A 16,244-nucleotide genomic window follows, 5' to 3' on the forward strand; every position below is an offset into this window, starting at 1 on the left:
CCAGCCCAAGAATAGTTTATTTGAGTCCATCATAATATTATATGAAAACACTACTAGATTTATATAATTAGTACATAGGAACACTTAAATTAGTTGGTTTTGGAAATTTATTTTTTACAGAGGTGTGTGTGTTTGTGTGTATGTATGTGTCACATGCTTGTGTGCATGCACACACACACACACAACTAAGTAATTATGTGTCAACTTTCTTTGCTAATAAATGATTCTTTTTCTTTTACTTTGAAGCAAAGGTAAGAAGTATCCATCCTTTTGACATTGTGACATGATATTGCCTATAAATGCTTTTTTTTTTTTTTTTTTTTTTTTTTGTTGTTTTTTGGGAGAGGGTTTTACAGTTTAGCCCCTGCTGTGCCGCACTCTGTAGACCAGGCTGGCCTCGAACTCAGAAATCCGCCTGCCTCTGCCTCCCAAGTGCTGGGATTAAAGGCGTGCGCCACCAACGCCCGGCGCCTATAAATGCTTTAAAGGGTTACAGTGCCAAATACAGACCATGGAACGCAGTAGAGAAAAGCAGACTAGGAGGAGAAGTCCGGAGCAAAGTAAAATTTATATGATTTACTTAAATGATTTTTAAAAATGTCTCATTCAAACAAAAAAAAAAAACTTTTGCCACTGACTTTATAGCCTTTGCATATATTCATTCAGTGATACTGTTTTATATAAAAATATTTTTGTCACTATTGTGCTTATCTTCCAGTATATTTGTATGGGCCATATGACATTTGTTTTTCCCCAAATAAAGTCAAAAGTAAAAACAGTCCTCTTGCTCCATTCTGGAATCTGTTTCTCTTGACTCTTGTTAGTCTTTGGTGGACTCAAGGCAGGGTCATAGTGGAAGATGGGCTGAAGGGGCGAGACTGGCCTACAGCTGCAGCAGGTCTGTGTTATTAGATTTGAATTAAGGGCAGGGATGAACTCAAAGGTGAAGCACTTTCTTAGCATTTGGGAGGCCTAGAATTTGAGCCTCAGAACAGCAAAAAAGCCAGAGCATTAAAATGTGACTACCAGGGGTTCACACTAACAGTGATAACACTGTTTCTCTTTCTGTTCACTGTGCTTGCCTTTATAGCCTGAGGAAGAACTTGATCCTGAAGAGAGGGACAACTTCCTCCAACAGCTTTATAAGTTTATGGAAGACAGAGGTATGTTGTTCTTAATGGCTTTATGTTTGAGGTCTCTGCATTGTTTCTGCTACATTAGGAGTGCCTTGTATTCCAATGAAAACCTATGAGTAAGTAATTCCTGATGGCCGTTAGATGAATAAAAACAAGCTGTTTCAAATAGAATACATAGGAAATAATTATTTATATGATTACATTTGGTCTACCTTTTGTTTATAAAAAGATTAAAATAGTCGGAAATAAAAAGTAAGCAATTGGGCTAGAGAGATGGCTCAGAGATTAAGAACACTGGCTGCTCTTCCAGAGGTCTTGAGTTCAATTCCCAGAAATCTAAAACCATCTATAACTCAAAACCTGTTACCCTCTTCTGGTGTGCAGGCATATATGCATGTAGAACACTATATACTAAATAATTTTTAAAAAATTTTAAAAAGTGACCAATTATAACATTACTCTGTGTAGTATTTTATCTTTTTGTTTTATGTGAGTATACTGTCGCTGTCTTCAGAGACACTAGAAGAGGGCAACAGATCTCATTACAGATAGTTGTGAGCCCCACGTGGTTGCTGGGAATTGAACTCAGAACTTCAGATGCATAGTAATTTATTACGAAGGTAAAGTGCTCGTGGAGAATTAACTCACCTGATCCTTGGTCTCCTTGAGCTGAAGATAACAGACATCAGCCTCTTTCTGAATGGGATAGGATTTCTAGTAGAGGAAGAAGAAAGAGAACCATTATAAATCATCACACTCTGTCAGGTTTCAGTCCTAGAAAGTCTTAAGGGTAATTTGGCTCTAGACATTCTGTGGCTTTGAAAAATCTTACACAGAACCGCAGCAAGGATGGAGCTACAGCCTTCCTGCTTCGTTTGTTCACGCTGCAGTGGTGGCCACAACCAGCAGTCTTGATTTTTAATTTAATTTTAGTTGTTTCTTTGGCATAGGTGCAACTACTAAACTTCAGAGAGCCCACAGAATTGCATACAGAACACAGAAAAGAAAGACTGTGTCTTGTGTGGTTTAAGCACCTTTAAATGTATACCTTCAGTGAATGAATTTTGTTGAATTAGCCATCAGTGTCTTTACTTTCAAATTAGTATTTCTCATTTGACTAAACGCTTTATTTTTTTCCTTCTGACATTAAAAAAGGTACTCCAATCAACAAACCACCTGTTTTGGGCTATAAAGATCTCAATCTCTTCAAACTCTTTAGACTGGTCTATCATCAGGGGGGATGTGACAATGTAAGTATAAAATTGCTTTAGAAATACGTGTTTGTGTGTTGAGAAGTCTAGTTGCTTAATGCTGCACTGACATACACATTTTCTTAAAGAACACAGAGTGCTAGTGTAACAATTACTTCCTTTGACAATTGTTAACAAAAACCCTTGTGATCTCCCAGATTGACAGTGGCGCTGTATGGAGGCAGATTTATATGGACCTCGGCATTCCCATTCTGAATTCTGCTGCTTCCTACAATGTAAAAACTGCTTATCGAAAGTAAGTAGTCCAGCTTCATTAAAAAATAAACATTAGCAAATAAAGCTGTTTGGGCATCAGGGTACACTGTGTGACACACCCTGCGTAGCACAGCTTCGGTAGCAAGGTGTTTTGTTTGGTTGGTTGGTTTTTGGTTTTGCTTTTGTTCTTTTCATGGAGAAGTTGCAACCGCAGAGGGTAGACAGGAAGGGATGGGGAGATGAGTGGGATTTGGGTGTATGATGTACAATTCACAAAGAATCAATAAAAAATTAGGCCGGTGGTAATGGTACAGACTTTTAATCCCAGCACTCAGGGAAGCAGAGGCAGGAGGATCTCCGAGTTTAAGGTCAACCTGGTCTACCAGAGTGAGTTACAGGATAGCCAGGGCTACATTGAGAAACACTGTCTTGAATAGCCCCATCCCCTACCTCCAAATAATCATTTACATGGCAAAGCCTTTTTTTAATGCATTAATGCTGCAAACAAGGGCCAGTGCTGAATGTTAAAAGTTTACACTGGCAGGCGCGTGGGACTGAAAGATATCCTGAGTTACAGCCTACTGTGCTCCACTTCCCATGTGATGCTGATTTCCTCTTTAAAGTCCGCGCGCGATGCAGGAGTGCACACCATCTGCAGGTCCAGCTCACCCTCTGTAGTTTTGGTCATATGCATGTTCGAGAGCAGTGAGTCTCAACCTTCCTAACCCTCTGACCTTTGAATACAGTTCTTACGCTGTGGTGAGCCCCCTCCCCCATACACCATGAAATTATTTTCCTTGCTAATTCATGACTGTAATTTTCTGCTGTTATGAATCCTAATGTAAATATCTAATATGCAGGGTCCTTGACATGCAACCACTGTGAGAAGGTTGGCCCCAGAGAGGTTGCGACCCACAGGCTGAGAACTGCTGTCCTAGAGCGTGCTGTCGGGAGGCTTAGTCTCTGGGTCTCAGGATAATATTTTAGTTGATGGTATTTTTGTTTGATTGTATCAAAGGCATTTACTAACATACAAAGAACCCTTTTGAAATGGCTCGCATTTTACTACGTATTTACCTAATATTCATGTTAAAGGCAAAGATTAAGATTTCTTAAGATGAAACGTTGTGTGTTTAGATATCTCTATGGTTTTGAGGAGTACTGCCGTTCTGCGAATATTCAGTTCAGAACTATTCACCACCATGAACCAAAAGTAAAAGAGGAAAAAAAAGACTTTGAAGAATCAATGGACGAAGCACTAAAAGTGGCCCCGGAAATGCCTTTAATGGACGTGAAGAGTGAGCCCGAGGAGAACACAGACTCAAACAGCGAAAGCGACATAGAAGACACAGAGCTAAAGTCACCAAGAGTGAGTTCTTACGGTTTTATCTGCTTCAAACATTAAAGTTTTTTTTGCGCGAGGGCAGTGGTGGCGCACTTGGGAGGCAGAGGCAGGCGGATTTCTGAGTTCAAGGCCAGCGTGGTCTACAGAGTGAGTTCCAGGACAGCCCAGGCTATACAGAGAAACCCTGTCTCGAAAAACAAAAAAAAAAAATTTTTTTGTGGACATTTTAATATATGCACAAAATATTTGTGTAGAAAACCTGGTTTGTGTTCCAGTATTCCAGTATTTAGTAATGTTGCAGCAAGGTTGTCTGTCTACAGATAATGCAGATAGTGCAAGTGCATATCACTCCCTCTACCTGCTTCCTTTCCCAGCATGATGCCTCACGCCTGTAATCACAGCACTCAGGATCCCAAGGCAAGAGGCCTGTCGTGAGTTCAACCTGGGTTCGCATTGTGGTTCAGGCCAGCCTGAGCCACAGCCTGAAACCCTGTCCTAAAAAACCAAACTAAACAAACAAAAACAGCAGGCACACATGCACAACGCACTCATTTTCTTTCTGTTACAGTCTGTTCAATCTCTGTTGTCTGGCTAAGTCCCGTGTACTACTTTTCTTCAAGTTTCTTCCTCAAATGTCTCCTCAGTGAAGCCTGCACTGGTTGCGCTGGTTGCTGTGGTTACAATTGCTTCCTATCTCCTTTTCTCACTCCTCTTATTCAGACTTGCTCAGTCTGAATTGATTTGATCTCTGTACTAAAGTTGCATCCCATGTTAATTTTGCTCATTGATGAGATCCCAGGCTTCTAGAATAAAGAAGCACAGCACATAGAAAGTGCTCATTTAGTAGTTGAATGAGTTACCGCTAGGTAATTCCTGTGCTCCCAAATTGCTGTGCTTCCTATAAATCTGTGTGCATGTTGTACAGTGTTATTTATGCATACATTGATTTTATTTTCCCATCTACTTTACCCCTGCCCTTTGTATTCCTCTCCATTGATTAAAGTTTTATGAATGATTGCCATTCACTATTCTGATCTATGCCCAGTGATTGATACATAGCATGATTTATCATTTTATGGATTGCCACACTATCAAAGAATTTCCATTCTTTTTTTTTTTTAAAGGTTTTTATTTATTATATGTAAGTACACTGGACACCCCATGAGAGGGCATCAGATCTCATTACAGATGGTTGTAAGCCACCATGTGGTTGCTGGGATTTGAACTCAGGACCTCTGAAAGAGCAGTCAGTGCTCTTAACCGCTGAGCCATCTCTCCAGCCTCCCTTTCTTTTTTTTTTTACTTTCTATTTTTTGAGACATGGTCTCTCTATTATGTATCTCTAGTTGTCCTAGATGCTGGCCTCAATGTCACATACATTTGCTTGTTTCTACATTCTGCGTGCAGGGATTAAAGGCATGTACTACCATGCCTGGCTCTCCTAATGTATTTGTTGGTGAAGCCATGTTTAATGGAAGGAAAAGATGAAGTTACCTTTTCTTGTAGTTCAGAAATCCTGTTATTGTTTTTTTTCCCCTTTTTTTAAAAAAAAAAAAGACTTTTTTTTTTTAAGATTTATTTATTTATATGAGTACACTGTAGCTGTCTTCAGACATACCAGAAGAGGGCATCAGATCCCATTACAGATGGTTGTGAGCCACCATGTGGTTGCTGGGAATTGAACTCAGGACCTTTGGAAGACCAGTCATTTTAAAAAGAAAAAAAAAGAAAAGAAAAGACCAGTCAGTGCTATCTCTCCAAAGCCTCGAATTCTTTATTTTTATTTTATGTGTACCAGTGATTGCCTACATGAGTATCTATGCATCAAATGCATATCTAGAGCCTACAGAGACCAGCAAAGAACACCAATCTGAAACTGGAGTTATGGATGGTTTTAAGCTATCTTATGGGTGCTGAAATTGAATTCAGGTCCTTTACAAAAGCATCAAGTACTCTTAACTACCAAGACACTGAAGGATCTCTCCAGCCCCCAGAAATCCTGTTATTAAACTGACTATTCTGTCATCTAATAAGTGAAATCTTTTTAAAGTTTTGTTATTTTGTTTATTTTAGTTTTAGAGAGGGACTCATATAGCCCAGGCTAGACTCAATTCTCTATGTAGCTATGGATAGCTTTGAACTTTTGACCCTCCAGTCTCCTTCTTCCAAGTGTTGGAATTATAAGGGTATACCCTGCCATGCCGCATTGACCCCCCCCCACTCTGTGTGTGTGTGTGTGTGTGTGTGTGTGTGTGTGTGTGTGTATTTGTGTGTGTGTATTTGTGTGGTGCGTATGCACATCTCTGCAAGTGGGAGGATGTCAGGTGTCTTGCTCTCTCTCTCTTACTGCCTTAGTCTTTGAAACGTGGTCTCTCACTACCTAGAGGTAGGCTGTGGCCAGCAGTTCCCAGTGGCCCTGCTCTTTTCTCCTGCCCTTCCCCCTAACCCCAACACTGGCTGTGGGTGCATCTGTGGGTTTTTTAAAGGTGGGTGCCAGCCTTTAGTGCAGGTTCTCCTGTTTGCATGGTAAGCACTCTTAGATGCCGAGCCACCTCCCCAGCTCCTTTTTGCTTTCTTTTAAATCCCTTTCAAGTAGAGGAGGGAAGCCTTCTGCCATCATATTATACTGAGCTGAGGAAAGTTTAGAATGTCTTGCGAAGGTTCACCAGTTTCACAGCTGACATGCAAGATGCTTGGCCGAGGTTTCTGGAGAAAGGACTCGTGGCTCCTGTAACCTGTGAGTGATCTTGGTACTTACTTAACGAAGTCTTAGTCAGTTAGTTAGTTAGTTAGTTAGTTAGTTAGTTTTTATGTGTGTGTGGGTACCCTCAAAGTCCAGAAGAGGAGGTTAGATCTCCTGGATCTGGACGCAGAAGTAGTTTTGAGCCACTTGATAAGGCATGCTGGGAACGAAACTTGGGCCTTGTAGAAGAACATCCATTGCTCTCAACCACTGAGGTATCTCTCCAGCCCAAAAGTTCACTTTTTAGATACTGGTGCCATAGATTCTTAAAGCAGAATCACATAAATATACTGATATTTGATTTTTTAAAAAAATATTTATTCAGCCTGGTCTACCGAGTGAGTTCCAGGACAGCCAGGGTTACACAGAGAAACCCTGTCTTGAAAAAACCAAAAAAAAAATAAAATAAAATTATATATATATATATATATATATATATATATATATATATATATATATGAACACACTGTAGCTTCAGACACACTAGAAGAGTGCATCGGATCCTATTACAGATGGTTGCGAGCCACCATGTGGTTGTTGGGAATTGAATTCAGGACCTCCGGAAGAGCATTCAGTGCTCTTAACCACTGAGTCAATCTCTCCAGCCCCTGATATTTGATTTTTATTTTAATAAAATATATTGATATTTAAGTTTTATTTTAATACATGATATGACTGAAGAGCACAGAGCTTTCAAAGAGGCCACAAATTAAGGAGTAGAGTTATAAAGATTATTATTAGTAACTTAAACATTTTTAAACATTTACTGTGTGTGTGTGTGTGTGTGTGTGTGTGTGTGTGTGTGTGTGTTGCGCATGTGTGAAAGTCAGAGAACAATTTGTGGGAGTCACTTCCTCCTTCCATGAGCATGTGAGTCCAGGTCATGAACTCGCCAGGCTTGGTGGTACCTTCTCTCTGAGCCATCTTGCCAGCCTAACATTATTAGTATGAAGTTCTATCACTGGCATATAAATGATTCATTTAGACTCTTTAATCATAGTTAACAAATACAGGGTTAGGGATGGAGCCCTGGAGGAGAACACTTGCTAAGCATATGCAAAGCTCCAGCACTGCAAACCAAATGGAATAAAACAATGTTGTGAGCAAAGACTTTGTCCGGCAGTGGAGTGTTAGATGCAGGAGCCAAGGCTTTGTATGTATTCCTTTTCCACTGAGCTGTGCTTTAGGCACAAGGTAAAAAGAGTTTCTTTGTGTATCATGTCCAGGTATTATGGTAGTGTTGGACATAATTAAGAGATTTATATTGATTATTCTTTTTCTTGAAAATGAAAGAGAATAGTCCTATGAGTTAGTGTTCAGATTCTGATCTTAAGCCAGGAAGCAGCACAGTCGCTGCTGTGGTGACTTCAGAGAAAGCCGTAAAGGTGTCTTTCTCTCTTGTAGTGTTACCTCTCTTAAAGCTTTTATCTCTTCTACTAGGGGAGAAGGAAAATTGTTCGAGATCCAAATTGTATTAAAAAGGAAATAGAGGAAGAGAAAATTGAAGACAAATTCATCAGAGATGATATAGAAAATAAAGATGCTGCTGCTGATGACTACGACCCCGCAGAGAAGAAAGAAGACGAGCTGCTGCTCGGGAGGAAGAGCACACCGAAGCACAAAGAGAAGAGAGTTAAAAAGCAAGAGGATTCTGAGAGAGACTCAGATGAAGAGGAAGAGAAAAGCCAAGAGAGGTACATTGTCTTATGTCTGTTCTCCAGAGGCACCTGTCTGGGGTCCAGCTGCACTTTGTTCCTGTTTAGAGATTCAGGTGTGAGGGGATGTCTTCTTATTGGGACTTCCGTTCCTCTTGTCTAATGAAGGTGAGACACATTGTGAAGATGATGTGTATCGCCTTTCGGGATTGGAGAATATACTGGTCGCACCATTTTAATAGCACTTGTGCCCTAAACAGTGGCCTCAAAGAAGGCTGCGCCACCCAGTCAAAAGAAAGGTCCTGCAGTTGACAGCAGGGAAGGGAGCTGGAGAAAATGGAGGAAGTGGACAAGAGGAAACAGCGACAGCAAAAATTCCATTTTAAAAAAGGTACAATGTGGGAAAGCTAACAAACACATGGGTGCACAGGACGAGAGAGACGCTTCTGTGTGTCAGCTTGATTTGAGACACTTTTCTTTTTCAAGTTATTGTATTAGAGAATGTGGCATGCACCCCTGATTTTAGTTTGGAAAATACATTCTTGCCCCACATCTCATCAATAAAATCCAGCTTTTTAGTGTCCATTCTATTTGCTGTTGAGTGACAACTGTATTTTTTTTCCATGTATTAGATTTGCATGGATTGAAGTGACTTAAAAATAGCCCCAATCAGGCAGTTGAGCTAGATCAAGGTAATGTCTCACCATACTTTGTAGTGGGCCATTCTGCACATGTGATCAAATGAATTAACTAATTTGTAGGTGTTACTAAAAATCAAGTTTTAAAACAACAGCATAACAGTCTTACTTGAAAGGAAAAGCTTTTTCCCGTTATTTTTTAATGATTTTTATCAAATAATGATAAATTTCCTAGTAGTTTGAGGTCTTTACGATACATTTGGAGAAGTGGCCTGCTGTGTTCAGATAAGAGCTGACACAGTAAATAACCCATTGGGAGAACTAGAGGTAGAGAAATAGACACTGGTGAGCAGCAGAAGCATCCAGTGCTTGGCAGGGACACAAGAGTGAGCTCTTGAAGTAGTCTGTACAATAGGCTAGTTTTTAAAAGTTCTACCACAAAGTATAATGCAGAACTTAAAAGGCAGCAGGAGATAACTGGCAGCTGGGAATGATGAGCACAGTTTAAATATTTAAGCAGTACGTTAGAAAAGGCCAGCTACTTAAAAAGTTCTAATTATAATAATGAGTGTAAATAAGTATAGCTAAAATTCTTCATACTTTAAACATAAATGGAACAATATTTTAGAGCTAAGAATTCAGTCTCCCATGCAAAGGATAATATTCTGTTTTATTAAATAATAGTTGAGTGTACAAACAACAGCCAGCACATAGTCCCAGTCTGTTATCAGGGTTCATGGAAATTTCTGTTCTAAGTAGGCTTTCTCTAGTGTTTACAGTGATTTCTTCATGACACTTATGAGAAGTGTCCCTGGGGAGCAAATATTCCCGAAGCAAATTAGCTATGAAAGCTTCAGCCTGTACCAGGGGCCACTGAAAGATGCCTGTGTGTACTGTAGACCTTCACAGCTCCGTAAGACCATGTCTGAAGCTTTGAAGTTCACAGAACACCTCAGTTGCCATTGAGGCAGCAATACACTTTATGACTACAGTTTTAAAATATTGCTGGGCTTTTCATATGAAAAGTCTTCATGTTTGATTAACGAAACAAAAGTTGCTGGGAAAGGAGTCAGAAATAGAAACCAACACAGCCGTATAAAGCTCTGTTCTGTCATCCTGTAATTTCAACGGTAGCCTCATTAAAGCAGAATCCAGGCTAAGAGAGGGTTACTAAGGGAGGTAGCCTTTGCTCATTATGTTACCCACCAAACAGTGTCTTGCTAATGACTGTTGTAAAGGGAGAAGACAGGGCTAAAGTAGACTTAAAATAAGTAGCTGTAAGAATTTACAAAACCGCTTCAGAAAGTTCTCACAGGTGAGGTGGCATTTGAATGAGTCCCAGTGACTATTCTAGGGTATACGGTTTTTACTTTTTTGGTTTAAAGGTGATTTATTTATTGACTCTGCATCATTATTAACTGTGATTATTGATTGGCCTTTAAGAAGTATGGGTTTACCTTTGTGCAGTGTACCTTTACATAATAAACTCCTTAGTAAAATAGTCCATGAAATCTTCTCCTTCTCCTCCTTCTCCTTCTCCTCCTCCACTGACATGTCACCAAGGTAAACTTGGGTTGTAAAGACGCGCAACATGCTGGATTTCTTCTCAGTTCTTACTTTGCCCTCCATTAAACTATTAGTAGCATTATCAATGTTGTAATTCACTGCAGGGAAGAAACTGAAAGCAGGTGTGACTCGGAAGGGGAGGAAGACGACGATGACAACGACACAGAGCCCTGCCTGACAGGAACCAAAGTGAAGGTCAAGTACGGACGAGGGAAAACTCAGAAAATTTATGAAGCCAGCATCAAGAGCACCGAGATGGATGACGGGGAGGTCTTATACCTGGTGCATTATTATGGATGGAATGTCAGGTAGGCAGTAAAGCTCTTCTTTTAGTGGGGTAAAAAGGGGCAGTACTATAGAGAGCCCTTGTGTGTTTACAAGACACACCTCCATTCTAAATATTTGAGGACTTTGACTTTTGCACTGCTTTATAAACTACCAGTGCCTCCCAACAGAGACCAGCAGGATCTAGAACAACTGAGTCTATTACTCTTTTATAGGGAGGCAGACCACAAGAGGGGAAGGAAGCCATGGACTCCACCTTAGGAACTAGGGATGTACTGGACTCTGAGAACCTTGCAGCGCTGTCAAGGAGCCAGGACAACTCTGGGCTGTACATGCCTCTGTTTTCTTTTTCAGAAGTCAAGCCAGTGTCAAGCACTGTAATAGGGTTAAGTTGGCTAAGTAATTAAAATTTGTGTTGGATAGGACTTGGATTTGAGCTTCTGTTATGTGGTAGGTTTAAGAAAGTCTTTGTTCTGTGCTGACACAGTCAGGAAGCTGATGTAATTCTATGATTGGTTTTCTTAATAAATCTTACCTAGAAGGAGAGATGTCTAGATCAAAGTTAATCCTATAATTGGTAAAGAAGCAGAAGTGACTCATTAGTCAAGGGAAGAAGGATATTTTGCCATTTTTGTGGCTTGGACAGTGTTCCCTGTTTTTTCTGTGTTCAGACATGATTAGGGAGTTGTCTTCTTTCTGTTTTGATCCCCCACGAGCATGGACCATACTTGTCTGTTAAATTGGTTATGTTCCAGTCAAGGACAACTCAGTCTGGCCTTGAGTGTCAGACCAGCTTAGAGCAACACTGGGTCTCAGTGTTCTAAGTTCTGCTTTTCTCTTAAGCCTTTTGAAGGTGTGTGTGTGAAGATGTGGGGGCTGCTCTGGGTTGATGTGGAAGTGGAACCACACTACCACACGCCTTTTCCACATTCTAGGTGTGTGCTCAGTTCCCTCCTCTCCAGATTGGGGTATTTGAGTTCTTTATAAATGAGTTGTAGAATTATAATACCCATGTTACCTAAGATGCAAAGTGCATAGAACAGTGCCCAGCACATAGTGGGTGCTCTGTGTTAGCTGTTAGCACCACCGTAGAGGGTCTTAACTGTGCATAGAACAGTGCCCAGCACATAGTGGGTGCTCTGTGTTAGCTGTTTGCACTATGTTAGAGGGGCTTAACTAAATGGAGTCTGTAACTTCTTCCCAACTCTGGTGGCTGTAGCATGTTATGTCCATTTTCTCCCTTAGTTTGTTTGCAGCCATCGACTCTGCTGTGTGCATCCCTGCTGTGTTTCTAGAATTTCTCTTCCTGTCACCCTTCTCAGGTTCTTAGAGGCTTTCCTTTAGGACTCTACCCAGCAGTCTTTGGTCATATGCTAGTACAATTCTGGCTTTCAAAGAACTCTTATAATTTCTAGATAATTTAGTCTGATTTCTTAAATGGGGACATCTGTGTGAGAGGAGCCCTAATGTGGCTGTTAACACCTGCCCGACACACCACTCAGACCAGGCCAGGGAGGACCATGCTGAGTTCCTCCAGATAGGCCTGCTCTTTGGGAGAATCATGCTGAGTTGGTCTGCTCTTTGTTCGGTCTGATGTGTCCTGGGAAATTCAGGAGTAAGATGTTTTCTCCTTTTTAAGCACTAAATTAAGCATATATTTTTCTTAATGTACTTAGCAGATTGTATTTAATTATATAGTATATATTTTTTATATCCAACCTGTAAGCAAGGTCTTGTTCTATCTATTCTCTGCATATTTTATAGTGCCTGGTAGGCCCTCAGAAAATGTTCAAATTAAGACATATCAATCTATCTATCTATCTATCTATCTATCTATCTATCTATCTATCTCTCCCTGTTCCAAAGGGTTTAGCCATCTCTGTTCCAAAGGGTTTAGCTATTGGGTAATCTGTGAGAAAATGATTTTTCAGCTGTAGTTATAAGCATCATGGTATAAGGGCAGCTAAAACCTGTACATATTTGAGCCATGTGCTTTGGACTTCTCCATGGCAACTAGTTTACAGTGTTATTGAATACTATGAAGATCTGTGCACTTGTATAATGCAAGAAGGTATTTTGTTCTGGATTGTTTAATCTATTTGTCTCTTAACTAGTAATGGGAAGAATTAGGTTGAAGTTCAAGTGGTGACAATGTTTTGCAGAAAGGTATAAGAGAAATGAATATTCAGCTTGAGCTAAGGAAAACACATGTAGATAAAGAAAATTAAATTTAATACAAATATCTCTAAACTTCAGTCTTCTTTTTTTTTTTTTTTTGGTTTTGGTTTTTCAAGACAGGGTTTCTTCTGTGTAGTTCTGGCTGTCCTGGAACTCACTCTGTAGACCAGGCTGGCCTCGAACTCAGAAATCCGCCCGCCTCTGCCTCCCAAGTGCTGGGATTAAAGGTGTGCGTGCACCACCACTGCCCGGCTAAACTTCAGTCTTAATGGAGACATATTTCAAAATAAAGTTTTATTAGGAATAATAGATGCTAGAGTTCTGGAGAAGACAAGAAGAGGGGACTTGATAAATGGTTGAAACGGATTATTTGCAAATTGACATCTTTGTATTATCAGTAGGATGAATTCTAGAATAAAATCTCCTTATAAGTCCTGATTGTGATAACTGAAAACAAAGCACTTCAAATAGTTTAGAATCAGGAGTTTATCCACTAGGTCCTCACTCTGAACCTCTAAGAAGCTCTTTTCTATTCTTTGTTGTTGTTTTGAGGGTTGGGGTTCTTTTTTCAAGCTGAGGTTTCTGTGTAGCCTGGTCTACCCTGGAACTCTGTATAGACCAGATTGGTCTTGAATTCAAAGAGAATCTGCCTACTTTTGCCTCCCAGTGCCAGAAACAAAGGCGTGTACCACCACTGCCCAGCAGAAACAGACTTTTTATCTCACTGCTGTAGCTTGGGGGGAGGGAATGTGTGTGTGTGTGTGTGTGTGTATGCATACGAATATATTTCACATAGGGTATTAGCTGAAAAAACTAAACTTTTTTCTTTAAGATACGATGAATGGGTAAAAGCTGATAGGATAATCTGGCCCTTGGACAAAGGTGGACCAAAGAAAAAACAAAAGAAGAAAGTTAAGGTATGTCCATACATTCATAACACTTACAGGTGTGGGAATTACTCATGTTGTATCTTTTCTGTTAGATTCTGGTTTTTAGTAGTTTTACCTTCATGGCAAAAAATAAGAAGGTACAGGAATTTCCTTTGTGTTCTTTGCCAAGTGGGTATGGTGTTACACACTGTCAGCCCCTTACTGTCATAAGAAGGGTCCATTTGTTATAGTGGTAAACACCCACAGTTTACATGGGGTTAGTGCATACATCAGAGGTGTAAGACTTCACTGGGTCTCTGTGCCTTTAGTAGGTTTGGGCAGGTGTGTAATGCCATTATCCATCCTTAGAGCCACACAGAGGACCTCATCACTCTGGAAATCCACTGTTCTCCTCTTCCCTCCACCTCCACAGTGTCAACCCTGTCTGCTGGCCCACTGTACACTTGCCCACGCCTTCTATCCGGTTCCTGCTGTAGAGGTCTGCCTAGTGTTTTGTCTGTTTCTGATGCCTTTCATTCCCTTTGCAGGAAATGAGGAGCCAGGGGGAGTGAGTCTGTTCAAATGAATAGGTTAGAAAACTGTTCTAGATTTTTCTATAAGCACATACTAGTATTTTACATTTAAATTAACTGACCTTTTTGTTTTGGAGTTAATAGATTTTCTTAGAGAAAATGGAATGTTCATTTTTGAAAAGCCCAGGCCTTTCTCATGCATTTTGTTGTTACCCAGAATAAAGAAGATAGTGAAAAGGAAGAAAAGAGGGATGAAGAGAGGCAGAAGTCCAAACGGGGAAGACCGCCTTTAAAATCTGCTTTTTCACCAAACATGCCATACAGTTTATCTAAGACGTCAAACAGTGAAGGAAAATCAGGTACCAAAAATGTCCATGGCAATGTGACAGGCAACATACCTCTGTCCAGTGAAACAGAAGGGGCTCAATTTTGAGGATTGTTGACTTTTAAAACTCTATCTGTGTGTACATACACGCACACACATGAACACTGAACAATGGGACACATTCTAAGAGGGCCTCATCACTGCACAAATGTCATAGAGGGTGCTTACTGAACTAAGGGGCTAGCATCCCTAGGTGACAAGAACTTACAATAGGGCCACAGTTATATGTAGCCATCGTTAACCAAAATGTAATTATGTGGCCCATGACTACTAAAATAGCTGTGTGACCCACGATGGCCCCTTGTTGAGAGTCATAGCAGCTTATCTTGGTTTGTAACCTAGCACGATTGAAACTATAGAATGAGCCGGGCAGTGGTGGCGCACGCACGCCTTTAATCCCAGCACTTGGGAGTCAGAGGCAGGCAGATTTCTGAGTTCGAGGCCAGCCTGGTCTACAGAGTGAGTTCCAGGACAGCCAGGGCTACACAGAGAAACCCTGTCTCAAAAAACCAAAAAAAAAAAAAAAAAGAGAGAGAGAGAGAGAGAAAAGAAAAGAAACTATAGAATGTAATTGGCAGCTGATACTTATTTTTTGGTATATTTTAGTTTAAACTCAAGTAATACTAACCCAGGATGCCATCTGTCATAAGGAGTTTAGATACAACCAGTGTAGCTGTAGGGAAATGAAACAGTCCTTTAATCCTAGTGTGTGCTGGGCTCTGCTTCAAATCACGTGATGTACCGATGTCTCCTGTAAGGTCTGCACCTACAGCCTGTAAGCACACATGGGAGCTGTTGAGAGCACAGGCTGTTGGGTATAGGAGTGCTTGTGGTGAGCATAGCAGCGCAGATTTTACTCTGCTTTAACCGTCCCCTTCACTTTTCCATCTTTTTTTCTATGTAATTTAAGAGATCTTAAATGGTGGTATTAGAAAATTACTCTCCTTGGAGAAAAAAACTACTAAAGGGCAAGTTTACCATCAGCTGCAGTGTGTACCCCATAAAAGGGTGTCTTTCCTCCTCCTGCCACCTGCTGGCAGGTCACATACATACAGGAAACAATACAGGTGCAAGGAAGTGTGTGCTGTTTCTCAGGAGGCCTGTGCTGGTGCAGTGTTCAGCCTATACAACAGAACTGCATAACCGAATTATGTTTGACATGAGAAAATGGAGTTCTACATTCCATTTTTACTAAAACCTCAAAGCTTCTATATACTTTTTGACATAATCATTCAGGGGACCGAGAAGATAGCTGGGCAGTAAGAGCACTTGCTGCTCTTGCAGAAGCCTGGGCTTCAGTACTCAATACCACATGCTTTCCTAAAGTCTGTACCTCCAGCTCCAGGGTATCTGCCTCTTCTTTTGGCCTCCATGGGCACTAGGTGTGGACACAGTACACTATATACATGAACATACTCCTGTTCATCAAATAGAAATTCTAAAAG

General features: G+C 40.6%; 1 protein-coding gene across 2 annotated transcripts in view; it reads left to right on the forward strand.

The window, feature by feature from the left end:
* Window positions 1-16,244, forward strand: part of Arid4a (AT-rich interaction domain 4A) — a 75,236-nt gene that overhangs the window by 41,594 nt on the left and 17,398 nt on the right. For both annotated transcript variants that reach the window (XM_028788636.1, XM_028788643.1), the window contains exons 12-19: window positions 1,091-1,163; window positions 2,292-2,386; window positions 2,545-2,642; window positions 3,740-3,971; window positions 8,131-8,384; window positions 10,654-10,857; window positions 13,845-13,929; window positions 14,632-14,773. In XM_028788636.1, the coding sequence (XP_028644469.1) occupies window positions 1,091-1,163; window positions 2,292-2,386; window positions 2,545-2,642; window positions 3,740-3,971; window positions 8,131-8,384; window positions 10,654-10,857; window positions 13,845-13,929; window positions 14,632-14,773 (1,183 nt within the window). The remainder of the gene's footprint in view (window positions 1-1,090; window positions 1,164-2,291; window positions 2,387-2,544; window positions 2,643-3,739; window positions 3,972-8,130; window positions 8,385-10,653; window positions 10,858-13,844; window positions 13,930-14,631; window positions 14,774-16,244) is intronic.

The sequence above is a fragment of the Grammomys surdaster genome, unplaced genomic scaffold (genome assembly GCF_004785775.1).
Source record: "Grammomys surdaster isolate TR1022 unplaced genomic scaffold, NIH_TR_1.0 127, whole genome shotgun sequence".
In the NCBI taxonomy this organism is placed as follows: Eukaryota; Metazoa; Chordata; class Mammalia; order Rodentia; family Muridae; genus Grammomys; species Grammomys surdaster.